General features: G+C 44.4%; 2 protein-coding genes across 5 annotated transcripts in view; one reads left to right on the top strand and one right to left on the bottom strand.

Annotated features, from left to right (window-relative positions):
- The first annotated feature begins 7,780 nt into the window (after positions 1–7,780).
- Positions 7,781–10,393, top strand: id2a (inhibitor of DNA binding 2a). Its single transcript, XM_080413246.1, has 3 exons — positions 7,781–8,280; positions 8,759–8,819; positions 9,714–10,393. Exons 1-2 carry the CDS (start codon positions 7,921–7,923, stop codon positions 8,813–8,815), a joined length of 417 nt encoding a protein of 138 aa, XP_080269372.1. The 5' UTR covers positions 7,781–7,920; the 3' UTR covers positions 8,816–8,819; positions 9,714–10,393.
- Positions 10,394–12,009: 1,616 nt separating this feature from the next.
- Positions 12,010–27,150, bottom strand: part of kidins220a (kinase D-interacting substrate 220a) — an 86,977-nt gene continuing 71,836 nt past the window's right edge. For 2 of the 4 annotated variants that reach the window (XM_080413720.1, XM_080413721.1), the window contains exons 26-33: positions 26,564–26,683; positions 24,858–24,917; positions 19,114–19,236; positions 18,517–18,615; positions 16,116–16,325; positions 15,104–15,325; positions 13,611–14,562; positions 12,011–13,373 (exon numbers count right to left, since the gene is read on the bottom strand). In XM_080413720.1, the coding sequence (XP_080269846.1) occupies positions 13,663–14,562; positions 15,104–15,325; positions 16,116–16,325; positions 18,517–18,615; positions 19,114–19,236; positions 24,858–24,917; positions 26,564–26,683 (1,734 nt within the window). In that variant the 3' untranslated portion in view covers positions 12,011–13,373; positions 13,611–13,662. Of the gene's footprint in view, positions 13,374–13,610; positions 14,563–15,103; positions 15,326–16,115; positions 16,326–18,516; positions 18,616–19,113; positions 19,237–24,857; positions 24,918–26,563; positions 26,684–27,150 lie in introns of all 4 variants that reach the window. The other 2 variants (XM_080413723.1, XM_080413722.1) reach the window with 2 other exon arrangements.

Below are 27,150 nucleotides of genomic sequence, written 5' to 3'. Positions count from 1 at the left end.
TGTGAAATCAAAAGGGATGTTTCCATGCCCTAGGCCTATCACATTTTTACATTTTGTGTTCAAAGGTCAGGTAGACACGCATGCAGGCAGCAAAGACTTCAAGGTGGGTATAGCGCTACCAAGATAACGTTATGTCCTCAGACATGAATGCCTTTCGTGTTTGTTTTGGTACTTACAAAAGTACAAAACATGGCAACCTGCCAGGTGATGTCATACTGAAGGACTTTGAGTTAAATATTCTTGACCATAAACAACTTTGAGTCCTCCTGTCCTTATGTGTCATTCTAGGACATTGCCTGTTTTATGGGGGGCATACACTACACTATCCTGTTTTAATTTAATAGTATACAGTATACACAACACAACTTTAAGAGGGTAATCAGTCATCTGTAATGGATTACATTTCAAAAATGGGCTTCCCGACCATGGATACACAAAACCATGCATGCTACCACAGAATCCAAGAAGTCTCCGGCTGAGGTGGTATCACTTGCTAGTTTCAGGTCTCGTATACATTCTCAATTCCCCTCGGAACAGAGGAAGTTGCAACGGAACAACGTGGGAATGAAATGACACCAGCACTATAAGGACAGGAGGAATCAAAGTTATTTGTGGTCAAGAATATTTAACTCAAAGTCCTTCAGTGTGAGTTCACCTGGCAGGTTGCCATGTTTTGATTTTAAAAGTACCAAAACAAACACCAAAGACATTCATGTCTGAGGACATATGTTATCTTGGTACCGCTACTCGCCCTTGAAGTCGTCCCTCTGTCATTGCAATGAAGTTTGTTTATCAATTTACTTTACACAGAACAAAAAATGTATCACTATTATTCACAAAAAATATAAATAACACCGCTATGTGGAAGTCTTAATGATGCACACCTCCTTAACTATGAGTTCAGCAAGTAAACATACAGCACACTGTACGGCCAAGGCAAGCAAATAGCGTTTATCTGATTTCTTAGGCAACAGATAGCTGTCTACAGCATCAGGAAAGCTGCAGCATAACATTAACAATGCTGCTCACACAAACTGAACTGTAACCAACCTCTCCAGGCTGCCAATCAGATCACTTGTCATGCTGGACATGGGGTCTGAGTGCTTCAAAACACACAGGCACCAAATGCATTTTGGGGACTAATTTAGATAACTATTATAGTTATCGCAATTGTTTTGCTGTGAAGATGTGTGATTAGCAGTGGTGGAAGAAGTACTACATTTTTTTACTTCTGTAAAAGTATCAATACCACAATGTAGAAACACTCTGTTACAAGTAAAAGTATGGTATAAAAATGAACTTGAGTAAAAGTGGCATCAAAATATACTTAAAGGGCCAAAAGTAAAAGTACTCATTATGCAGAATGTCCAATCTCACAAGTTCAATATGTATAAACGTATTTTGAAAACATCAGATCTACAAGCTCACATTGCGACGTGTTGTGAGCTTGTAGATCGGCTATTTTCAAACAGCCAAAGTATATAGGACTGGTTAATGTACGTTCTAGTTACTAGTCATCCTTCAAAGTAACTAGTAACTAAAGCAAAAGAATTGCAGTGGAGTAAAAAGTATAATATTTGTCTCTGAGATGTAGTGGAGTGGAAGTAGAGGTAGAAATACCTAAAAATTTTACTTCAGTACAGTACTTGAGTGCGCGCAAATCCGCAAAGGTGTTGGACAAAAGCACATGTGAAAACCTGAAAAAAATAGAGTTGCATGCCGGATAATCCTCCCATGAACATTTATTGGCATGCCACCAAAGCCGGGTGACGGTCCCCCATCATCGCCACAGCTCTCTACTTCCTTCCCCTATGTACTCCCTGTCCTTTCCTACACTTCTGTCCCTCGACATCTCCAACCAGCTGTGTGGCATGGATGAGCGGTGCCCATGTGGACAGAGAGAGGAGGCTAGCCTCCAGGGAGGCTTGGAGTGGCCACTCCACTATACCAGCCTGGAAGGCACTCAGGCAGCCATGGTGCCTTTGTCTCACTGTCCAATCTGGCCACCTCATCGTTCCCATCCATCTCCCCCCAGTGTGCTAGTGCTTCCTGCCTGCCTGGGTGCCTGCTGCAGCCTCTCACATTACAATGCAGCGGAGCAGGGCCTCAGTGGCTGTGGCTCAGAGAGCAGAGAGGAGCAGGGAGAGAGAGAGGAGGGGGGGGGGGGGGGGGGCGGAGAGAGAGGGGGAGCGGGAGAGAGACAGAGAGCGAGAGAATTGAGGTCTGGCTGAATTGGAACAACTTTAGAACCAAACTTTCAAGCAGCACATTGTGGCTCAATAGGCTACTATGCAGCCTTCATCATTCAAATGTTCCAAGCAGAAGTCTTTTTAAGTATAAATACATACATAGATAAATAAAATAAATACATGTTTTAACCATTCAATGATGTGTAGGACACAACACAATCATCAGTTCTCTTCTGGGTTCTGCCATACTACTGGGTGATGCAGGATAAACAAGTTCTATTTATCAGTAAACTTGGGGGTAACTGAACACCCAATTGTCTTCTGAGAGACGGACACAATAGCTAAACATGCAAACCACGCCCCAATAGGGTCGATGATGTTGCTACAAGAGTCGTGCGCCACTGGTTCACAATCATGTACACTCAACTACACTCCTACTGCACGCGACAGACGCGTGGCGCACACAGCATAGCGCACATCACATCGTCATCAACACAACGCTTTTACCGACTACACACATACACACGCGCGGGACGGACGGAGAGGCAGAAAAGAATACTCACTACGAACCGGGTCGCTATTTCCCTGAACGGACGCGGATCTAAACTAAAAGGCAGGGGAGTGAAATGCTCTGAGAATAGCGCGGTACGGTTCGGTTAGACTGCAGACAGAGAGAGAGAGAGAGAGAGGAAAGTAGGATAGCCTATTAAAGACAAAAATAAATGCAGGGTGGTCTTTGTCTTCTGATCGCAATCAGGCGAAATCTTACCAAAAGTAGCCTAAAGTTTTGACTAACTGTAGGCTAACTGGACAAAATTTGCCTGGAGACTGTAAATAATAAAACTAGGCTATTGATGTAAACATAGGCTTGAAGATTCTTACGTGTTTGTTGCTGTAATTAAGAAATACTATCGTATTAGTTTTTAAATATAGGCTAAATAAAATAGCCTCGTGTAAAACTTCGCAGGTTGTCAGGGAACTGCCTGTAAAACAAAAGCGTCTCTCTTGTGTTAAAGCCAGTGATTTCCGGGGACTTTCTGGGTTCCTCAAGGGGGTCTTACTAGTCTAAATAGACCCTTAACGAGTCTGTAACTCTTGACAGTATGCAAATAGGGTCCATTTGGTTCCATTTGTATGCTGTCAAGAGTTAAGGGGAGACCTTAAAATGTTTTTTTTTTTTAAGTTTGAGAAGCATTGGTGTAAGCAGTGGATCAACATGTTGAAGGCAGAGCCCAGCAGACAGTCAGACGCCGGGGCTGTGTGTGTGTGTGTGTGTGTGTGTGTGTGTGTCTGTGTGTGCATGGGACGCACTGCACTGCAGCCTGTTGGCAGCTATAGTGCTTTGTTTCCCCAAACCTTATCTCCTGAACCCAAACTAATAGGTTGGTGACCGGGAGAGAGAGGGAAGGTTTTATTTGTTCTTCTGTGGGAGCTTGAGGAATGTCTTTGAGTGGGTGGTAAACATAGAAGCTTTCAAATGACCTGCTACTACTCGAAACTCGAACTCGAACTTGCACTAAACTTTATCCAGAAACAAAATAGGCATAAAAGTTTTTTTTTTTCAATTTTTTTCAATGCACAAAGTAAATGGTGTACTGGCTTGGCAGTTGCGTCTCTCTCTCAACTCTCTCTCTCTCTCTCTCTCTCTCTCTCTCTCTCTCTCAACCACTTGTGTGAACTTTCGTACAACGCGGGCAAAAAAAAACTAAAAGATTTGGAACAGATCCTGTTCCAACACACAGTAACGTAACGTTAGACATGCTAATCGATGCAGGTGTGTGCGGGCCCCCGAGGTGACGAATCATCACATTCCTCTCCCCATGCAGGCAGCGTTGGGTTGGTTCGGCCCCATTGATCAGCTGAGACCTCTAGCTGACTGACAGCCCCCCGGTCGCCATGGCAGCCGCCCGGGCGGCGCCGCGAGGACGGCTGGCTGGAGGGCTGCTGTGAATGGGGGTGACGTCACGGCGCTGGCGCCACAGAGTCTGCCCGAGAGTGAGAAGGAGAGAGAGAGAGAGGAGGACGGACCTCTCTCTCTCTCTCTCTCTCTCCTCTCCTCTCTCTCTCTCTCTCTCTCTCTCTCATCTCCCTCTCTCTCTCTCTCTCCTCTCTCTCTCTCTCTTCTCTCTCTCTCTCTCTCTCTCTCTCTCTCTCTCTCTCTCTCTCTCTCTCTCTCTCTCTCTCTCTCTCTCTCTCTCTCTCTCTCTCTCTCTCTCTCTCTCTCTCTCTCTCTCTCGTGTTGCCATGTCTGCTCTTTATAAGTGACTTTGGGCTTGTTTCTAAAGTGTAGTTGCTTGTTTCACAAATGTTGTTTACACCAGTGGTTCTCAAACATTTTCATGTCAAGGACCCCCCCAAAAATGAATATAGATTTGTCCGCAGACCCAACCTTCTGAAAATATTTTGTGCCTGAGAGAGACCCCCATACAAGACTTTGTGATTTGAAAATATTCCTACATTTTCACTTTTCCCCCCCAAGATTTTTCTTTGAAAGTAGCAGATCTACACGCTCACTTGTGACCTTGTAGATCGGCTATTTTCACATAACCAAGGTTAGAGAGTGCTCATGTGGCCTATAATAGTCGCTTCTTTTGGGCTTGTTTTCACTGACCTGGTTGCTTGTTTCTTCGCACAATCTGGCAACGCTCTCCCTCTCTGTGGTTTGCTCCGCGCGGTACTGGCGCGGTGTTCCCGTGCCGATCCATCACCTGTCAGGCATCAGTCAGGGTGTCATGCGAGATGTACACAGCTGTGAGAGAAAATGGAACAATCCTATTGTCACCAGATGTGGACACGAGTGCAACAATTCCACGTAGTATTAATAAAGCTTTATTTATTATAGCTATACTCCGCAGTGACTCGTTGTTAGTTAGTTAGAAGATCAGTTATTTTCGGCAAGCGACACCCGTTGGGGGGGGGGGGGTTCCAGGGGGTCCCAGCAAAATTAGTTAATATAGCGTCACAATCATTTTAGCCACTTTAACCATATTTTATACTTTGGCTATTCAAAAATAGCAGATCTACAAGCTCATAGCTTGTCACACTATGAGCTTGTAGATCTGCTATTTATCTTTTTTTAAATCCCCTGGCACAAAATGTTTTTGAGATGGGGGTCCGCGCCAAATAGCTACATATCATTTTGGGGGGTCCTTGACATGAACACGTTTGAGATCCACTGCTCTAAAGGCATCCATAGCCCATGAGAAGCGGTCTGGGTCTGGTGAATTGTTTGCCTGGCCGTAGACCTACCAATTTACAGAAACTGAAATTGGCTAAATAATAAATAATAGCCTATTTAGGATGTGTTGATTATTATACTTGGACGCAAGATGGTGTCGTGCAAAAATAGTGAAAAATGGCCATCAAGATGCTATGCATTGTGAGCTTTAGATCTCCAATTTTTATTTATTTATTATTTTAATCATTTTTGACAAAGTTCTTCTATGACAGCTGAAAAACAGGGACGCCAGGTTGAGTCGCGTTTCATAAACCATCTAAGAGACGGATGGCTTGAACTCCTATTGGACATAAGGGGAAATGAATAGGCTAATCGATTTCTACACATTCTATTCCATGTTCAAACGAAGATCACTTATGTTTCCCATTAAAAGATCATATCCATCAGCTGCCTCTTGTGGCTGCAATAAAACAATGTCTTTAAAACAAATGCTTTGTATTTGTCCATTACAGATAATTAGGCCTACTTTGGTTTTGAGGGTTTCTGTTTCCTTTAGCTAAGTTCTTTGTCAATATGAATCTCGGCTATTAAAACCACACATTAAACCATACTCTTTTTGTTTTTTCCCTTATGTTCTTCGAGCTTGAAAGCCTATCAGTTCAGGTTCAGGGCCAACAACAATGACCTCTTCTACACCTCTTTAAAAATGCATTGATTTTCGTGAGGAAATTTAATCCACAAAGCAAAACGAGCCCATCACAACAGCCCACAACAGCCCCGGGGCAATTAGCTCGTGCCAGCCGGGCAATCAGTTAGTGCAGCAGCATCATCAACCTGGTGGTGCGCGCAGCGCGCAGACCATCTTCATCTGAACAGGAATGATGCGTGTTATCTATTCTGTACCAGTGCTTATCAAACTTTTTCGTGTCAAAGAGCATTAATATGCAGGCTATTTGGCCGCGGACCCCCACCTGAAAATAGTTCAGTCAAGGGATCCCCATATAAGATTTTGGTTGATATATATATATATATATTTTTTTTTATATATTTTTTTTTTTCAAGATTTATTTTTAAATATATAGCTGCTCTACAAGCTCAGTCACAAGTTACAGGCCATGCCATGCAATGTGAGCTTGTAGATCGGCTAATTTTCAAATAACCGAGGGTTGAAGTGGAGTGGTTAAACTAATATTGATGCTATGTTACCCAATTAGCTGGGGACCCCCCTGGAGAACCCCCCCTCAAGGACCCCTAGGGGTCCCTGGACCCCACTTTGAGAACCACTGATCTATACAAACAAATGGCTCACTCTGACAACATTAAGGTGTCAATGGTATTTAATCTCCCCTTGACTTGGTCAGACATGAGAGATGCACGTCCCCTCAAGCCATGCTTTGATTAATCTATGATGACATTCATTCCCCAGTCAGTTCACATGCACAGTTGTATCCTTACCTGCTGGCCGTCAGTCATCGATGCTTCACCCATTAAACGTGCACAATCACGGTTTTAGTTGAACTCCCTATAACAACAAGTCACATTTGAGCTACACCCCATTTAACACCTTAAAACAATCTTGCATATAGGCTACATTTAAAATGAGTGTCAACAATCCCATGTTCATTGCGCGTGCACACACACACGCACACTCACAAAGAGGCGTTGATAGCCTTTTGGACAATGAAGTTCTGGAATGTGTAGCCTAGGCTACTCATAAAAACATAACGCACTTGAGTTGATCATGAAATGAAAAAATGTGTATGAGAGCTTAAAGGAAAGCTATACGAAATACACCTACTCTACTACTAAAGCTAACCCAAGATGCATCTAGGCCAAATTATTTAAAAGAATATGCTATGGGTCACTGTGGCATGTTGACAGAAATAAAATGCCACAAAATACGCCCGTATGAATTTAATTTAACGATCAGATTTTGTTTGCGACAAATATTTGATCATGTATAAACGATCAAATCGTGAGATGCAGCGCAGCAGAGCATCATGTTGGCACCCATATAAAGCCCATATGAAAGTTGTGTTCATCACTATTGTTTAGCCCAGTGGAAAGATGAATCCTTTCAGTTTTCCACTTGAACATTCCGTCTCTTGCAAACATGCACACCCAGGTCTGCCTGGTCTGGTGCGAATTAAGAATCATTAATTTTCCTTGATCAGAAACAGGTAAGGCTCAATTTTCCCAAATTACCCACCGGAGCTGAAGCGCGCTCTCGGTGCCGCCTCCAACATGCGTTGCCACTGGCAACGCGGGAGATAAGGGCGGTGCTTTGTCGCGTCGCAGACCGGCGGCCAATGGCGAAGCGAAGCGGCGACGATTGACACGTTCTCTCCGTCCAATCGGCGCGAACGAAACCCCTGCGTCGAAAGCCCAGCCTGCTGGCTATATATACAGCACTGACAGCTTGGTAGTCCAGTCTGATCGCTCTCAACGAACCGTCTGCGACTAATAGGACTAGGAAAGCAAGACATTGACTTGACCCAACAGAACCGACCGTGAAAAAAATAAAAAACTGCTACTAAAAACACCAACGACGAGATGAAAGCAATAAGCCCCGTGAGGTCTTTCCGGAAAGCCATCAGCGCGGTGAATATGTCCGATCACACTCTGGGAATCTCTCGGAGCAAGACCCCCGTGGACGACCCGCTGAGCCTGCTGTACAACATGAACGACTGCTACTCCAAGCTGAAGGAGCTGGTGCCCAGCATCCCGCAGAACAAGAACGTGAGCAAGATGGAGATCCTGCAGCATGTCATCGATTACATTCTGGACCTGCAGATCGCGCTGGACTCCAATGTCGCAATAACAACGAGCCTCCACCAGCACAGTCCACAGCGGTCTCCCTCCAGGACCCCGCTGACCACCCTCAACACAGACATCAGCATCTTGTCATTACAGGTAATTACGCCGTAGTTAAACCGAGCGGCTTGATTGGTAAAACGTCTGGATGGGAATCGATCCGATCCGAGGTTATACGACGGTCTATGGTTGTTTGAATCAGCCACCGTGTGGTGCGCGTAAAGGGATCCGATAACTAAGATCGTTTGATTGGGGGGAATCTAATTTGAAAGGAAAATATAGCCGTAATACAGTTTTTATTATTTTTTTGTTCACGCGCATTTGTGGATTTGAAAATATTTCTACATTTTCACTTTTTCCCCACCAAGATTTTTCTTAGAAAATAGCCATCTACGAGCTTGTAGATTGGCTATTTTCAAATAACCAATGTGTATATAGGGGTAGAGAGTGGCCTATAATAGTCACTTCTTTTGAGCTCGCATTCGTACTCTAGTCTAGTCTACACTACAGCACTGTTGGAAAAAACCCTGTGCTGCTTGAATGAACGTTGTGTTTATTTGTCTTGTTTGTTTTCCAGTCCCCGGAGTTGCCATCAGAGCTGATGACAGATGACAGCAGGACTCTGCATCGTTAAAGCGGTAAGTAGACAGTGTTGTGTCCCCTCCAGCCCCAGCCTGTCTCCCAGTCTGCTGGAGCACAATGCAATAGAATCACCATCCATTTGTTCAGAGCGCTAATGTGTGCTGTCTGTCTGTCGTCACAGAACGTTTGGCTGTAGTGTATAATGGTCCAATATGTTTGCATGGAATGCGTTGCAAATGGCCAAGGATTATTTGTTCTAATAGGCGGACTGTTATTCTATGTAAGAGGAGTCGTCGGGACTCCATTATAACCCTCTTGTCTCTTGTAATGAAGAGCATCTGTAATGTACAAAAAAAAAAAGGGAAAATAATGGCTGTTTGGATTGCTACTCGATGTCTGCACATAATTGGTACAAGAAGAGGGTAAGGCGCCAGCTGAGCGGCAATTACGCCTGATTCTTTTCCAGATTGTAGGCTTTAAGTTGTGAGAAAGAAAGTGTGCGCCGTGCGGTAACCGGAACACTCGTCCCAAAACACGCTTACCCCCCATTTTCTTTCACGGACCGCTAGAAAAAGCGGTTCTTGTATGCTTGAATTTAGTTTCACTGAGGTTACGTTTAGGAATAAGGTTAGGGCTTGGCACCGTTTTACAGAGGATAAGGTTAGGTTTTAGGCATGGTTTACTGAGGTTACGTTTAGGAATACTAGGTGGGGGGGACCGTTCCGAGGTCTCCGGATTTTTTACCCCGGGGGCGACTGTGTTTTGGGGCGAGCGTTTTGCTATATTCCGCCGTGCGCGTACATCTGGAGCGCAGGGGTTTGCTCGGTTTTTTGGAGTGTTTGGTTTAAATGTTAAAACTGCGGCTTCCTCCCTGGCGCCAGTCTGTCCGGATCTCTGCCCCTGGTTGCATGTTCTAAACACGCCTCTCTCTCTTTCTCAATCTTTTGCAGGTGTTTGGTCAAGAAACAAAACACACACACATGAACCCTGGGAGCAGCAGGACTTTCCCCTCACCTCTGTCCACCCGGGCCTGGATTCTTTTTTTTTCTTCTTCTTCTGACATTCAAGTCAACAAGAGACTAATCGAGAGACTTTTTGCTTATATGGGACAATCTTTATGTGATGTGTTTTTCTGTTCTGGACACTTCATTATTTAACTTAAGACTTTTATTTGGTCCTTTCTGGAAATGGAAGGCGTTTATATTCCCGACAGTGGGAGAAAAACAGAAGAGATTATTGTCACAAGGATTTCCCCCTCCTATCCTCCTCCTCCTCCCCCCGTTTTTTTTTGTTGAAGTCTTCGCTTTTTTTGCGGAGGTGGATCGTGAATAGAAGACAACTTGGTTAGTTACTGTAAAAAAAAAAAAGAAGTTTAGTCTTGTCTTGTCAGAATTGTTGGCACATGAAGGACTGGACATTGTAAAAAAGAAAAAAGTGGGGGAAAAAAGAAAACACAACTCAAAATGAAAGAATGAAAACATTGTGAACTCTTATCGGAGTTTTATCTTGTATAGTTGCAGGAATTTCAAATTTCTGCTGAAGTGTATTGCTGTACTTAATTATGCTGAAACTTTTTATAAAAGTAATGTAAATTGTACCTTTTTTATATAAAAATAAATCAAAAAGGTTATTTGAACACGTCTCATTTAAAACCACGATGACTGATGGATGGGGGAAAAGGTTATTCTAGTGTCAACGGTTTGCTCAATCGCCTCGCTCCGTTGTCTGGTTTTTACCAGGGTTTGGGGTTTTTACGCACAGGTCTGTGCGTAAAAACAGTTAAACTTTAACTGGTTTTACCCACAGACCTGTGCGTATTAAACATGTCTGTATTTAAACTGATCACGTACCTTGTAGCCTTTTTCATTAGACATTCTGGTACTAAGAACTACCATGTTGAACCTAATTTCCAATCTTGACGCAGGCTGTCTTCCACTGTGTGTGCGTGGAAAGTAACTAAGTACATTTACTCAAGTGCTGTACTTAAGTACTTACTTTACTGGAGTATTTCCAAATGTCGGTACTTTTACTCCTACTCCACTACATCTTTGAGGAAAATATTGTACTTTTACTGCCGTATTATTTGAAAACTTTAGTTAGTTTCTAGATTTGTGGCCTATTACTAAACATACATAAACCACTTGGTCTATATTACATTTCGGCCATTTGAAAACAGCCGATCTACAAGCTCACAATGTGATGCGAGGTATTGTAGATCTGCTATAAGGATTTTTATACATTTTGAACTTGTGAAACGGGACACACTGCGCAATGACTACTTTTACTTTCAATACTTATTTACTTAAGTATATTTTGATGCCAACACTTTTGTACTTTTACTCCAGTACATTTTTGAATCCTGTAACAGAGTATATCTACATTGCAGTATTGATACTTTTACTTAAGTTAAACATTTCAGTACTTTTCCCACTACTGTCTATAACAAAAAGTCAGGGAAGAATACTCTACTACCTGTACGTTTGTAGCCTACCTGAGCCGCCTCTCACGAGTATTTAGGGCACACCACACTCTTACTTTCTCCTTCAGGCCACGTAAATGGGATTAAACGGTTTACCGTGACGGCTTGAGTCAGTAGTTTTAAAGCATTGGGCTAATGTTATGACTAGAGGACATGTAGGCTTTCATATCCCTAAATGTAGTTCACTACAAGTTCAAGATCAAAAGCCATATCTTACAACTGGGTCTATATAGTCCTAATTAAGAAAGACTAGGGATTTGCTGGCATACATGGATGCATGCTGGATACACAAAGAGCTCTGAATCAATACTGCTTTAACACTGCCATGGACCACATCATGTAGGGCAGTGGTTCTCAACCAGACAGTGGTCCTTGAGGGGGTTCCAGGTGGTTCCCAGCTAAATGCAGAGTTTGTAACCAAATGGACCCTTATTATATCTTTAACTCTTGAGTGTAAAATGAAACCAAATGGTCCATTTGGTTTCATTTTACGCTCTCAAGAGTTAAATTATTGTCTATCTGCATTACTTAATTTACAGAAGTCTACACAATTAGAGAATAGAAGAATTGTTATTCAGATCAACGTTTGCCTGTTGTCTCTCCTATGGTACCAACATCAATACAGCAGCATGGAATTGTGGACAAAATTGTTCATCCAAACGATAACAAAATATTCTAAGTTTTGGGTCTGAGAGGCTAAATCTCATCAAACGGTAGTCCGTGGCTCAAATGCCGAATAAATAACGGACCTTGATGTGAAAAGGGTTGAAAAAGCACTGATGTAGGGTTCTTGGGTCACGTACTTGACGCGATGGTGTCAGTAATTAAGCTCATCTGTCAATTCTCTCTCCTCTACAACTACATTAACAGGTCTTGTCACCGTCTCCATCCTACAGCGGCTTTGCATGGACGGTGTGCCACCTATCGGCGGAAGTTAGTAGTGTCGACAACACGGCTCCATCTGACACTTATTGCAAATGCATTTGATAATTTTAAAACTATGCACAAATAATTACATACCGAGCTAAATAAATATTGATATTAAAGCGGTGAATAACAGTAGAATACTCCAGCAGACTGGCTGCAAAACAAATCACTTAACAAAAAACATTTTAAAGGCAACTTCAGCAGGCACTTCGTTCGATTGTAAACAATATCTTGGCTTTTTGCATAAAATAAAAAAATCCAGGCAAGATTATTTTTAGAGCACACTTCATACACAATTTTAAGTGCTTCATTCAAAGCTAAGAATGTCTACAACAGTGAGGAGACGAAATGGATTTCAAGTTAAATAGCCAATTTATTGGTTCACAAAACATTGTATCACAAGGTGGACCTACTTTGGAAAAACACTATCACAACTTTGGATCCATGCGCATGCAACTTCTCTTCTATCATAACAACTGCATTTCACAACACAGTACATCACTACTTTTTCACATGACCATTCCCTCCAACTGTCAAACAACATCACAGCACAATAGGACCTGAAGACACAGCTTCAGTAACATAGCAATTCTTTTTTTGTTTTTGTATTTTGGAGTACAGACCTAGCCAGCCAAATCGTTTTACTCTTACATTCCATGATGTACACAACAGTGACTCACATAACTGTACTACTAAACACCCCATTGTCACACACAGCACAACATTCACACGTAAACAAAACATCACTCCACAGCACAGCCCGCAAGTATAATTATCCAGGAATATGGAACAGCAAAAAGGCCACAAACTGTAACAGTAGAAAGTACTCTGGTGAAAGAGAGCAATTCCAAGTTGACTTCAAATTCGCCTGACATCATCAAATTACAAATCTATTTATAAAAGTATCCTGAGATGTATGTTTGTTTTGTTGTTTTGGTTTTTAAGTAAACACGGCTGTTTTTCTTGATAGCCATGTATTAAAGCTATTTGTATCACTGGCAAGGGGCGCGTTTATCCTTAATTCACTGCAACATTTCCTATCTTGTCTTCACATCAACTGCATTAACACATTGATTCTAAATCTTTGTAATAGCCTGTCTGCAACGGCCTCTAGTTTTGGTAACATGTCACAAGAACAACATCAACAACAACAACTATTACAACAACCTCCATAACAGAGTCAACCTCTATGAACTAAAACAACCTTATTTGTTTAACCCATTGATACCTGGAACGCATCTGTGTCACTTTAGACGTCTTTTGGCTATTCAAAAATAGCAGATATACAAGCTCATAGCGCGGCACCGAGTGCCGCGCTATGAACTTGTAGATCTGCTATTTTTGAAAAATCGTGAAAATGATTTTTTTATATTTTTTTCCGAAAAACTTAGGATTTAGAAAATCTTTAGAAGCGGCCTCAGGTCTTAATGGGTTAAACAACCTTATTTGTTTGGAGGGACAGCATAATGAAGAGCTACGTCTTCACTGCCTTCTCACAGGATGCTCTCCCTTTCTTCGCCCAGGCTGATGGTCCTCAGGTTCTGGTTGTGGTGGACGGTGACGGCCGTGGTGCTTCCAGAGCCAGGGGTGATGATGACCGGCAGTGGGGTGTCGAGGGCGGAGGTGGTGGTGCACTCCGCGTCGGGCATGAACGCCTGCTGGCTGTTGTTGGTGTTGGTGTTGTTGGAGGTGGCGTTGTTGGAGCTGTTGCTGTAGTTGTTGTCGAGGGTGGTGTTGCTGGCAGAGCGGTTGAGGTTGCCGACCCCGCCGGACGGCCACCCCTCGTCCGGGCTGCTGGCCATCAGGCTGGCCTCGGACGGAGCCTCGGAGCAGATGGACATGCGGGCCACCGTGGCGTCCTGCAGGCCGCTCAGGCTGCTGGGGAGGACGCCTCTCTTCTTCACCAGGCCCTCCAGCTCCAGCTCCATCGCGCCGGGTTTCTCCGCGTCTCTCTCTGCGTCGGCGTCCTCGTCCGCCTCCTCCAAGGACCGGTCGGACGAACTGTCTCCGGACCGCGTCCCAGAGTTGGACGAGTCCTCCTTGTCCGGGAGGAGTTCGGCGAGGTGGCCCGGCTTGGCCGGCGGCCCCGCGGGCTGGGAGGCCCCGTGGGTCGACGGAGGGCCGGCTCGGGCCTCTCTGTGGAGGAGAGGGGTGGTGTTGTCGGCTTCCTCCGAGCCCGAGTCTTCATCACTGGGCACCTTGTGATAATGCAACCCGGCTGGCTTAACCCTGGAGCCCGGGGTCCTGGATGAGATGCCGTGGTCCTGCTTCTCATCCTCTTCACTGATGGGGTCCAGGGCCTCCGCGCCCGATGCGAAGTCTGTAGCGTCACCAGGCTTGGAGGCTCTCTTGGGGAAGGACTTGCGGCTGTCTTGGTCAGCAGCATCCTTGGCCTGGGAAGTGGGAGGAGGACTCAGTGAGAAGAATGCAAAGACATAAAGTATCCTGTAATCTCATTTCAACATGGTTTTTGCTCAGTGTGCCAATAGAAAAAAAAAGAGTATTCAAACTAGAAGATGTAATTAAGAAAGTATGACAGTAAGGAATCTATGCTCTACTATTCTCATGCCTACTGTAAGACCCCTGCTCTGTGATAGGTTTGGCGAATGTGACACTACTCTGACGGTTAAGCCAGTGAGAGAACATACTTTGTCTTGACACTTATTGCAAATGCATTTGATAATTTTAAAACTATGCACAAATAATTACATACCGAGCTAAATAAATATTGATATTAAAGCGGTGAATAACAGTAGAATACTCCAGCAGACTGGCTGCAAAACAAATCACTGTGTCTTTAATTAAAGACGCCGTAAAGTACATTACACCTGGTAGTAATTTTGTAGTCACAACACCGCATTTGGATTTAACTGCGACTGCTTCTCGATACATCAGGGGTGTAAATCAAAAGAGAAATCTAGAATGTCCACCCACTGCTTTGTCATCCGAGCCGACGGTCTGGAGGAATTGTCCTGGGTGGGGCTGGACGGGCCGCTCTCCCCCACCGCCGGACATATCCAGCTGGGTCATTTGAGCGATGTACTCCCTGTAGGCGTCATGGTACTCCGACTGCTGCTTGTCTGTCAGCTTACAGATGTCATTGGAGGATTCCTGGGAGTTGAGGCTGTTCATGCTAGAGGTGCGGTGGTTTGTAGCCTGATAGGGATGGGAGGGAAGTCGCATTGGTAAAATAAACTGGTCGTTTGTTACTGGTGACAAGAGAAGAATGAAGGATGAAGGCTGTAAGTTGGAATAAGCATTGAGTGCAGAGTGTTGTTGTCTGTTGTATATGAGAATAATGACTGGACGCACTGGAGATGGCGATTGTACGGACTTCAATCCAGTGCTGGACAAAGAAGGCCTTCATCCAGTGTTTTTTTTTTTACTCTTGTATGGTTTGTGTTGTCAAGCAATCACAATAAGAGGTCACACAGTGAAGTAGAAAGTCTAGCGGAGTTAAAAGTCTACGAGTATGTCCTTGTTTTTCCTTCCCTTGCCAGTTGGGGAAGGTGAAGATGAAAATAACAAAATGCGAGGCACCTTGACAATTCTAAGTTTGGTTCTTTTGTGGTGTAGTGTGTGTGTGTGTGTGTGTGTGTGTGTGTGTGTGTGTGTGTGTGTGTGTGTTTGTAAGTGAGGAACATTAAAGAGCACTTCCATTAGCTTCCCCTGCCGTATACTCTGCTCAGCTAAAACCACATGCTAATGTAAAACCACTGAGGTCGCCAACGCTAGCTAAACAGGTGCTGGCAAGCAGAGGACATGTGACCATGTGACAGTTTGAGGGTTTGTGTACACTGTGTGCCTTTGTGATTCTGGGCGGTACCGCTAAATGTTAGCGCAGAAATAGTCATGCTTGCTTATGCATCGGCGTACGCAAATGTCTCATCACATCTTGGCACTGTGTCTGTTGCTACGGTGCAGAATCAGTGCTAAACTAACTGACCGGCCAGTGTGGGTTGCTGTTCTGTCTGGGAGGCTCCTCCAGCCCGGCTCCACTGAGCTCCTCAAAGCTGAGGTTCAGGCTAAAGGTGGCTGCGTCGTGCGGGGGAGCCCCGGACCGTCTGCTGGGCTCCGCGTGGCTGCCTTGCTCGCTGGCGGCCCTCGACTCATCCTGAAGCAGAGCCTGGCTCTCGGCATGCCGCAGCTCGTTCACCTAAAGACAGGGAAGCGGGAGTTAATGGTGGACGCCACAGCTAGACATTGAGTAGGACAGAGAAGTGTATTTATTGGCTATGCTGCAGGATGTTATCAGAGATCACGATCCTATGTTTTCCAGCAGTGAGTGTCTTATGACTTTGTTCTGGGACAGAGAGAGTCAGGGATAAACACGGTTTTACGAGTGCATGACACACACACGTCAAAGTAGCATGCTATACAACGATAAAAACAACAACATCAGCATGTGCTTTTCAGAGGAGAAGCGAGAGTGATTCCAATAAGTAGAGCTATTGAGCAGTCTGCTCCTCCCTGACAATAACCTCCCTTCATCCAGATATCAGTCAGCCATCTTGAACCAGATGGCTGTGTTGGCTGCATCCTGGCAACACAACACTGGTTAGCACTTGGAGACCTACATGCCCAGAGTTAAGACCGCTGCTGCTGCTGCTGCAGCCATACGAACTACACAACTACACTTTTCATATGATCACGTATGTCCTTAACCCCTACTTTTCAGGAAATGGAAAAAAGATGTATCCAATGTAGTTATTATTATTAGACAGACGTAACCAATTTCAACCTGGCGTCCACATTTTGGGCATGTCATTGTAGGTGACATTTTTCTAAAAGGTTCACAATGTTTCCAAAAAATAGGGAATTCAATTATGAAAAGGAAATGAAAAGGAAAAATATGAAATTATGGAGATACAGGTTTTCTGCCCGACAGCGACAACATGTAATAAAAACATGGTGCGGACCGGTTTTATCCAGGACTCTCTGCAGTATTAGGAGTGCAAACAGACATTGTGATGAAGTGGAGCTGGCTACCAGTGTTGCCATGTCCGCTTGTTATAAGCGACTTTGGGCTGCTTGTTGCTTGTTAAATATTGGTAGTTGCGGGTTGCGATTCTTTGGGCTTGTTGTTTCTAAAGTGTAGTTGCTTATTTGGGCTTGTTCCCTAATGTTGTTTAAGCCAGTAGTTCTAAAACATTTTCATGTCAAGGACCCCTCAAATTAATATGTATTTGTCCACGGACCCCCATCTGAAAATATATAAATATATACATAAATTAAATATATAAATAAATATATATATATGTGCTGTTAAAATGTTTTAAAAGTATTTTACATTTTGTCATTTTTCTCAATAATTTATTTAGAAAATAGCAGATCTACAAGCCCACAAGCGTTGTGAGCTTGTAGATCTGCCATTTTCAAATAGCCGATGTATGTAGGTTTAAAGTTTGGGCTTGTCGCTTCTTTTAGGCTTGTTTTCATCTACCCGGTTGCTTATTTCTCTCGCAAAATCTGGCAACACTGCTGACTAACATGTGTTAGTGATTTGAGCCTGGCCAGCCCCAAGCATCATCCCCATCCCCAGCCCACTGGACGGCTGGCTGGCCCACCGAGGCCCTTCTCGTAATAAGGATTATAAAATCTCCTATCCCAATATCTCAGCAGAGCTCAAAATGACATTTGTTTTAAATCCCCCCCTCCCGCGAGTAGACCATGAATCAAAATAAAATGCCGCTAGATCCCCCGGCCATGTAGTATGTATGTGTGCCTTATGCCACTGAGTATTGGATGGTGTAACTAAATTGGTTTTAAGACTTAAGGGGAAGATCAGCTAGATAAATTACGTAGATGGTTGTTACTGCTGTCAATGCTGGATTGACATTTTCCCTTTGAGTGGAGTCTATCTGCGGCTTATTTCTTTTGCTCCGATTTAAAAAAGTCCTGGCCAGGCTATTACACATACTGTAACATGTAGTATATTACCCATATTAGGGCTGCAACAGTTAACCCATTAAAACCCGGAAAGCATCTGTGTCTATTTAGAGTGTTGCGTTGGCTATTCAAAAATAGCAGATATACAACGTGCTGTGAGCTTGTACATCTGCTATTGTACATCTGCTATTTTCTGCAGCTTGTACATCGGCTTTTGATCATTTTTGAAAAATCTTGAAAATCGGCCTCAGATCTAATCGATGCATTCAATTATAAAAAAAACAAAACAATACATTTTAATAAAATAATAGCTAAACATTTTTTCTTTAATACTTTTTGGATAATTTAGTTAATAAAAAAAGTAATTGATAGATTAAGAAATGAATTGATAGTTGCAGTCCTAACCTACAACCCCCCACCCGCATATTTCATTTCATATCGGGTTAACTCTGTATTACCATTGCCCTGAAGAGCTGCCAGTCTCCAAAGTTCATGTCCATCTCTTTCTTCAGCTCATCCAGGTTGCATTGGGACAGCACTCTGCCGTTCACGTTGGCCTGCAGTGGACAGGAAAAGCACTGAGTGACTGACCCATTGTATCTTTAAATGTTAAATGACACAATCCATGAATGTGGACAATAGCGAAATGCAATACAAATATCTATTATCAATATCCACAAGAAATGTACCAGGTTCAACAGAAATTAAAATAACCACTTCACCATTTGAACCCCAGCTGACCATACAGTATATTATATATAACGTTAGCCAAAAATAGCGGATCTACAAGCTCACGGCGCATTGCGAGCATGTAGATCGGCTACTTTTGGCGAAGAGATTTGGTGTAGACAGGAAAAAGAGATTTTAGCGTTGGCTCTTCAAAAATAGCAGATCTACAAGCTCACAGCTGCGAGCTTGTACATCTGCTATTTTATTACATTTTTGAAAAATCTTAATCGTAAGTGTGAGAACTACTAGAAGGCATTTGTAGAATCGGCCTCATCGATTCTTTAAAAAAAAAACGATGGATTCACTGTTGCACTCCTAGTGTGTACCTTCTTGACAGTGGAGGTGTACTGAGGCAGCATGTTGGGGTCCATGCCATCCAGCTGTCTGAGGCGCTCACACACTGCATCTGTGTTCAGAGAGCAGAGCAGTGCCACCGGGGCGCCAGAGACCTGCAAGCACACACACACACACACACACACACACACACACACACACACACACACACACACACACACACACACACACACACACACACACACACACACACACACACACACACACACACACACACACACACACACACACACACACACACACACACACACACACACACACCATTAGAATACAAACAACAACTGAGAGACATTGGGGGAAGGTGGTTAGGGGCGACCACTTCAAAGCTCACGCTGTTAGCATACAAACGTTAAGACTTGTTAAAGCAACCCGTCATTCCGTGCGGTTTTAATTAGGGGTAAAACCCTGGCAACAAGTCACGGTGAAAATGCGATGCGCCAGAGCCGTTACCGTGAGGCACGTCGAGGTGCAAAAACCACAATCCCAAACAGTAACTCTTGAGTATCAGTCACACAACAACGCGTGGTGTCAAAAGTAAACACCTGCCATCCCTATCCAAAATATAGCGCGTTCGTTGGCCACTCCTTTACTCGTGGTGTGTATATGTGTAAGCACTGTGAGAGTGTTTGTGCAAACGCACAGAGACCGGCGACTGCGAGTCTGTGATGGGCAGCTGACTGCAGCCACTGCTGAACAGCTAGGAGGCTTAACCCATTAAGACCTGGAACTGTGTCATTTTTTGATTTGAGCTAAAAAGCATTATTTTACACTTTGGGCTATTCAAAAATAGCAGATATACAAGCTCATAGCGCGGCACCGAGTGCCGCGCTACGAGCTTGTAGATCTGCTATTTTTGAAAAATCATGAAAATGTGTGCAAATCTTTGAACATAATATATTTTTAAAGCGAACATTTTTAACTCAAATCTTTGCTTCTGGGGGTCCCTGGAACAAAATATTTTGATGGGGGTCCGCGGCCAAATACATATAATTTTGGGGGTCCTTGACATGAAAAAGATTGAGCACCACTGATATAGAAACATACGTTTTTCAGAAAACTGTTGAGATTTAGGAGACGCGTAGAATCGGCTTCAGGTCTTAATGGGTTAAGCTGGCTAATACCCATGGTGTGTTGACTGTTGACGCTCTCTCTCTCTCTCTCTCTCTGAGGCCTCGCAGACAGAAAGCCCACCATGCTGCCCACTGACACGGAAGCTAAACAAGGTTTACACACCCTCCCCCCCCTCCCCCCAATCTCACTTTCGCCTCCTCGCTTTCTCCTTTTCCTCTGTTGGTACTCGCCCCACCCCAATCCCCCCCCCCCCCACCACCACCACCCACAACCCTGAGACCTCGCCAGTCAGCTTCCTTTCGCTCTCACTCCTTCCTTCCTTCCCTCACTCCCTTCCTCTCGCATTCCTCCCCTTTCCTTAAACCCGTCTCCTTCTCATGCTCTTTCTTTCTTTCTTTCTCTCTTTCTTTCCCTCCCTTTCATTTTCTGGCCCCCACCCACCCACCCACCCACCCATATTAGCACCACTTGAACACTTGGCTTCCGACCGTGGCTGAGCTTTTAGCTTTGTTTTGTGGACTAGAGGGAGGGAACAGCAGGACTTATGGGGACAGACTTGTGCGGCTCCAACACTTGTATACTCACAGCGATGGCTTGTTACAGAGAAAATAAACATCCCACACCACGGAGCCAACCGCCTACCATCTCTGTAGCCAATGTGTAATGTAAAGGTTTTCACTGAAACGTTTCTATACAAGGCGTCTGGTTCTCACACCGCTAGATTTTGCGGGGATTTCTACAGTATCGGTGATGAAGTCAGTGGTTCTCAACCTTTTTCATTTCAAGGGACCCCCAGTTGAGTATGCAATAGGCCACAGAACCCCTCTGGAATCACTGTAAAATGCCCAGTGTTAACTTAACTCTCAGAGTTACAGACCCAAAAGCGTCCATTTGGTACCTAACCATCAATCCTTTAGGCTGGGGACCCCCTTGGAAACCCCTCAAGGACCCCTGGGGGTCCCCGGACCCCGCGTTGAGAACCAGTGGTCTAAAAAAATCTACATTAGTGTCTCTTCCTACGGCATGCCAGGTAATGGTGAACAAGGAAAATGTTAGTGCTGGGGTCTAGTAGAGGTGAAGGATGGTGGAGGAGGGAAGAGGAGAAGTGGCTGAAGACGGGCATGGCCGTAGAAACCACGTGGTGTACCTGTTTGACTTTGAAAGGCAGCGACCTTAACTGCTTTGAAAGGGAGACAAAGAGAGGGCAGACAGGCAGGTAGAGTCAGACATGAATGAAGACAGACGTCAAAACCTAAAAGCTTAAAAGTTGGGTCTCCGCCTGCTTAAAGCAAAGCAGAAAAGAAGGGACAGATACGGACATCAGGAGACGGAGACAGACAGACAGACAGACATGGGTAGGACATTGGCACACATGGAGAGACAGTGACATCGGGTCAGATATTACACATTTATCCGTTACACAGCGGGGGTGGGAAAGGCTGTCTTCCAGCCAGCAGGGTGAAGACTGGAAGAAGAAGAGGCCATAAATAATGTACCAGGTCAAAAATAATACTATTGGTCAAATGTCAGGAACAGCAAAACTTATAAAACATATTGGGGCGCGCAGCATTTGCACCTCCAGGTGCTTTTTTTCTTTTCTTTTCTGAGAGAGTGAGCTTTCATAGAAGCTCAATATTTGCAGACAGGAAAACAGCAGAACAGTAAGATAGACACCGTGAGAGAGAGTGAGTGAACAAGGGACACAGTGAGAGACAGAAAAAGGGACTGAGTGAAAAGACAGAGAGAGCAAAGCGAATGAGACATCTCTCGCCCCTGCCTGCACGGGGCGAGAAAAAGCAGAAGTTCCAATTCGGAGAAAGCCTTAAATACTACCGCTCTATTCACACTGGGAGTGTGTGTTCTTCTGAGAACGGCTGCGTAGAAGAGTGTCAATGTCTGAGTGTGGGTTTATAGCGTGTGTGTGTGTGTGTGAGCATGTGAACCCTCCCTGTAAGTGTGAGTGCGCGAGTGTGTGTGTGCGTGTGTATGTGTGTGTGTGTGTGATAAGGCTGTAATTACAGCTGGGCCGAGCTGAGGGCCGGGCAGACGAACGAGGCAAAGAGGAAACAGAGCTCTGTGAGGGAGGAAGCGTCTCAGCGAGGAGATAAGCTCTGCTAGCGCTGGGCTCATTGTGACTACGTCTGTGTGAGTGTGTGTGTGTGTGTGTGTGTGTGTGTGTGTGTGTGTGTGTGTGTGTGTGTGTGTGTGTGTGTGTGTGTGTGTGTGTGTGTGTCTGTGTGTGTGTGTGTGTGGTGCCAACCCCACCGTGCTCTGTGATGATAATCCCACCAGCCCGAGGAATCCATACTCATGCTTATATCAGCTAGGCAATTACACTGGGCTAGGCCCGACGTATATACAAAGACCCTCGCAGACGCACGTAGACCCACAAACGTGCAAGCAGCGCGCGCACACACACACACGCACACACACACACACACACACACACACAGGAATATACTACAGACAGAAAAGGGCGTACACACATACACACACACACACAAAAAGACGGAAACAATGTGCGGGACCAAAAGTGATACGCCGCGCTACCGTTGGTTGAAATAATAAGTCAAATATTTGAGTAGGCTGATAAAGTACAGGGTCATGGAGAGAAAAACCCCACAGTGAGACAAGAAGGAGGAAGAGGAAAGGAGGAGGAGGAAGGTATAAAGAAAGGAAAAAAAGGCGCATTGGAAAAGAGACGGGTGAGGGAAGGAAGGAAGGGAGATATGTGGAGAGAGAGAGAGAGAGAGAGAGAGAGAGAGAGAGAGAGAGAGAGAGAGAGAGAGATAGAGAGAGAGGCGACACGGTAATCATTGCCTAATCTTTCTCATATCCATCCTTCTGAAGGGCTGCTGGCACTAAGCAGCATTGTGATTCAGGGAGTGGTCTGATAGCTGTCTGAACGGTTATTAGGACAGCACAGTCCTGAGCTTTAACCCTTTAAGACCGGGAAAGCATCATTTGTGTCATTTGAAGATTTCTCTGGGCTATTCAAAAATAGCAGATCTACAAGCTCATCTATGAGCTTGTAGATCTGCTATTTTAGAAAAATCGTGAAGATGTTTGAGTATCTTGGAATATGTATTTTTTAGAGCCAACATTGGTAAAATATTTAGTTCCAGGGACCCCCAGAAGCAAAGATTTGAGTTACAAATGTCAGCTTAAAAAATATATGTACAGTATATATATTTGCAAAAATATTCATGATTTATTTTTAAATAGCAGATCTACAAGCTCCTGGTTGAGCTTGTATATCTGCTATTTTTGAATAGCCAAAGAAATCTAAAAATGACAGATGCGTTCCCGGGTTTAATGGGTTAACTCAAGTGTAGAAAAGGACCTGAGTGCATCACCAGCTTGTTTCTCCAATAACTATTATATAGGGTGCTGTGTCTTCAGGAGAGATGAATGGATGTAAGGTGTGTGTGTGTGTGTGTGTGTGTGTGTGTGTGTGTGTGTGTGTGTGCGCGCGCGCGTGTTACATATATTGTATGATCATGCCAATTTGATGGAGAAGTGGGTTCTGCCCCCCCCCAGAAAAAGAGCCTGTACTGTACATTCCTGAGGTGCTCCATGGTTTAACGATCTACAATCAACGTCAGAAATAACTTCAATCATTATGCAGTATATGTTTCATTTGGCCGTTGCTATACACTTGGCGATGAGACGGCGCTCTCTCTCTGCGGTTAGCGCTTCCCTCGGCATCGCAATCACACACACACACACAACGGGGTTAAAATAGCATCTCGTTCTGCAACAGGCAATCAATGTGAGTAGAGATTCTCATCGGTATGCACCGGGCGCATCCTCGAGCAGGTCTTCGGGTCTCGAAGGCATGCGGATGCAGCGTTGGTATCTGTATGCGCTGCGCGTGTACAGGAAGTGCATTACTGCATGCGTCGGTTTGTTAACCCAATAAAACCGGGAATGCATACTATGTAATTTTAGCTATAACCAGTATTTTATACTTTGGGCTATTCAAAAATAGCAGATCTACAAGCTCATAACTACGAGCTTGTAGATCTGCAACAAAAAAAAAGAATCATGAAAATTTGCGCAAATCTTTGAATATCTTTTTTTTACTAAAATCTTTGCTTCTGGGGATTCTACAAATGTCTTCTAAATCCTAATCCTTTTATGTTGCTATAATATCAGTGGTTCTCAAACTTTTTCATGTCAAGGACCCCCAAAATTATACATATTTTTCCCCCCTCACCCCCAACTCAAAATATATTTTTTCCAGGGACCCCCACCAGAAGCAAAGATTTTAATCAAAAATGTATATATATATTAAAAGATTTTTGCACACATTTTCACAAATTCTTTCCCCCAAAATAGCAGATCTACAAGCTCATAGCGCGGCACTCGGTGCCGCGCTATGAGCTTGTAGATCTGCTATTTTTGAATAGCCCAAAGAAATCTAAAAAAGGACACAGATGCGTTCCCGGCTTTAATGGGTTAACTGAATGCCAATGGTCTAACACACACACACAGCCAGAAACGAGGCGAGTGCTAAGTGCGTCATCTTTCAAACAAAATGCTTCGGTACGGTTTGCGTGTGTGTGTGTGTGTGTGTGTGTGTGTGTGCATGTGGGTGAGCGTATAAGGCAAGCCTGTTAATGAGCACGTCAGTCCAGGTTACCATGGAGGGGTCAGAGGGGCAGGAGGGGAGGCCTTCTCTGGCATCCTCTGCAATAACATCCTGATGTGGGTACAGACAAGGACATGTGCAGAAAAAGAACGGGTCACGGTGGGGACGCCTGGGTTTGTGTGACTGGCGAAGACTAGAAACTACTTTGGCAGCTTCTCAGCGTGGGCCCGAGTGACAACAAACACCCACAGCCCACGGTAAAGAATAGTGAACAAGGGTTCCCAAACTTTTCAGGCCCGCGACAACCCCAAAAATAATCATATTTGAACCGGGGACCCCCCACCCTGACAGGCACTTGGAATTGTAGGCATTACATTTTAGTTTGACTCGGTTTCCACGGATAAATATAGTGAACATTTTCACAATGTTTGCCTCTTTCTTATGTAATATTTGACATTTTGGCCAATTTGGTATTAAAAAGGTCTTAAAAGTCAAAACATTTTAACTTTAGAAATGTACAGATATACCCTGTATACACTTATACTGTATGTTGGTTTGTTTACTGTTAAGTGAGAAAACAATGTTGCACATTAAGCTAATCATCTGGGGACCCTCCAAAATAATTTGGGGACCGACCCCCAGCTTGGGAACCACTGGAATAGTGACCCGGGGTTGTCCGGGTGGTGCAGGAGTAAAGTTCCTGCCCACCACCGTGGATACTGGTGTTCGAATCTTCCGCGGTACATCCGGCTTGGCCGGGCGCTCCGACCAACACAATTGGCCACGTTCGCGGGTGGGATGCTGGCTGTCGATAGCGATCTCTTTAGCTGCAATAGCGAATGCTACATGTTGACAGGACTCCTGTTCAGAAGGGAGCGGAAATGTGGACAATAGAGTGTTCCTCCACGTGCGTTACGCCTCCCCCGGTATAACTCCTTACCATCTGACAACGTCATGTGTTCTGGATAGGTTAGCTACACCCTCCCACATGACCAACTGTAAGGGTTGGCAATGACAGGAAATTCATGGGGAATTGGCAATTGCCATAATGATTAAACATAGGACAAAATCTAAAATGGGAAAAGTGGGAGAGGTTGGAATTTTAAAATAAAAACACGAGGTACACCAGTCTGGACCAGGGGGGCTGGGCAGAGGGCTAAACAGATTCAGGGTGTCAACCCCAAACCCAGATGATGGAAAATGGACTATATACAGTATCTTATAGACTACATAGAGGAACCAAATATAACATGACGCCACTTCTCCATTGAACTCAATGGACATGTTCTTTTCTGTTTTGAATGGTGCCTGTCCACGTTCGTAGATAAAACAAATGGTAATGAATACAAGAATGAGAGGAGAGAGAGAGAGGATTCTGATTCTAAGAGAGAAGAAAAGGATGGAGGGATGAATGGCGGGAAGAGATAATATAGCAGAAGGACAGCAGGGGTGTCAGAATACTGCTGCACCCCTGTCAGGCATAAGAGTTTAGTTAGCAGCATATAGGAGTTTAGCACCGAAGTTATCTTTCGCCTGTTGACGCTCAGGAACATTCCTCCAACATAGTCCAAGCTGAAATGCGTACCTCAATTTGTTCAAACTGTGACCGAGTTGGTATCAGTGTTGTGGGCACATAACAACTACTACAGTTAACACATTTGACAATGAACTACAAGTAACTACCATGACCAGCTACTACTAGACAGATGTGTAATACTGTGGTTAGGCCAACACTAGTGTGTGGGTTCTGTACTTACAAGTCCACTGGTGTTGTCCTTAGGATGGCCCAGTGGTTTAATGTAGGGGCGGGAGTAGGTGGGGGGGACATGATGGGGGTAATGCCTGGGCAGGTGATACACATGCTGGGGGAAATAAGGCTATGAAGGGAGAGGAGAGGAGAGAGGAGAGGAGAGGAGAGGAGAGGAGAGGAGAGGAGAATAGAGGAGAGGAGAGAATAGAATAGAGGAGAGGAGAGGAGAATAGAGGAGAGAATAGAGGAGAATAGAGGAGAGGAGAGGAGAATACAGGAGAGAATAGAGGAGAGGAGAATAGAGGAGAGGAGAATAGTGGGGGGAGAGGAGAGGAGAGGGAGGGGAGGGAAGGAGAGGAGACGGGATTAAAAACACAATGGAATGGAAATCATATGAAATCATAAGGGAGGTTTCACACACACACACACACACACACACACACACACACACACACACACACACACACACACACACACACACACACACACACACACACACACACACACACACACACACACACACACACACACACACACACACACACACACACACACACACACACACACACAGAGGATAAAGTCTGCGAAAATGTA

Source organism: Gymnoscopelus braueri, assembly GCF_963280865.1.
Source record: "Gymnoscopelus braueri genome assembly, chromosome: 19".
NCBI classification, from domain to species: Eukaryota; Metazoa; Chordata; class Actinopteri; order Myctophiformes; family Myctophidae; genus Gymnoscopelus; species Gymnoscopelus braueri.
This window is presented reverse-complemented; position numbering and strand designations above follow the sequence as displayed.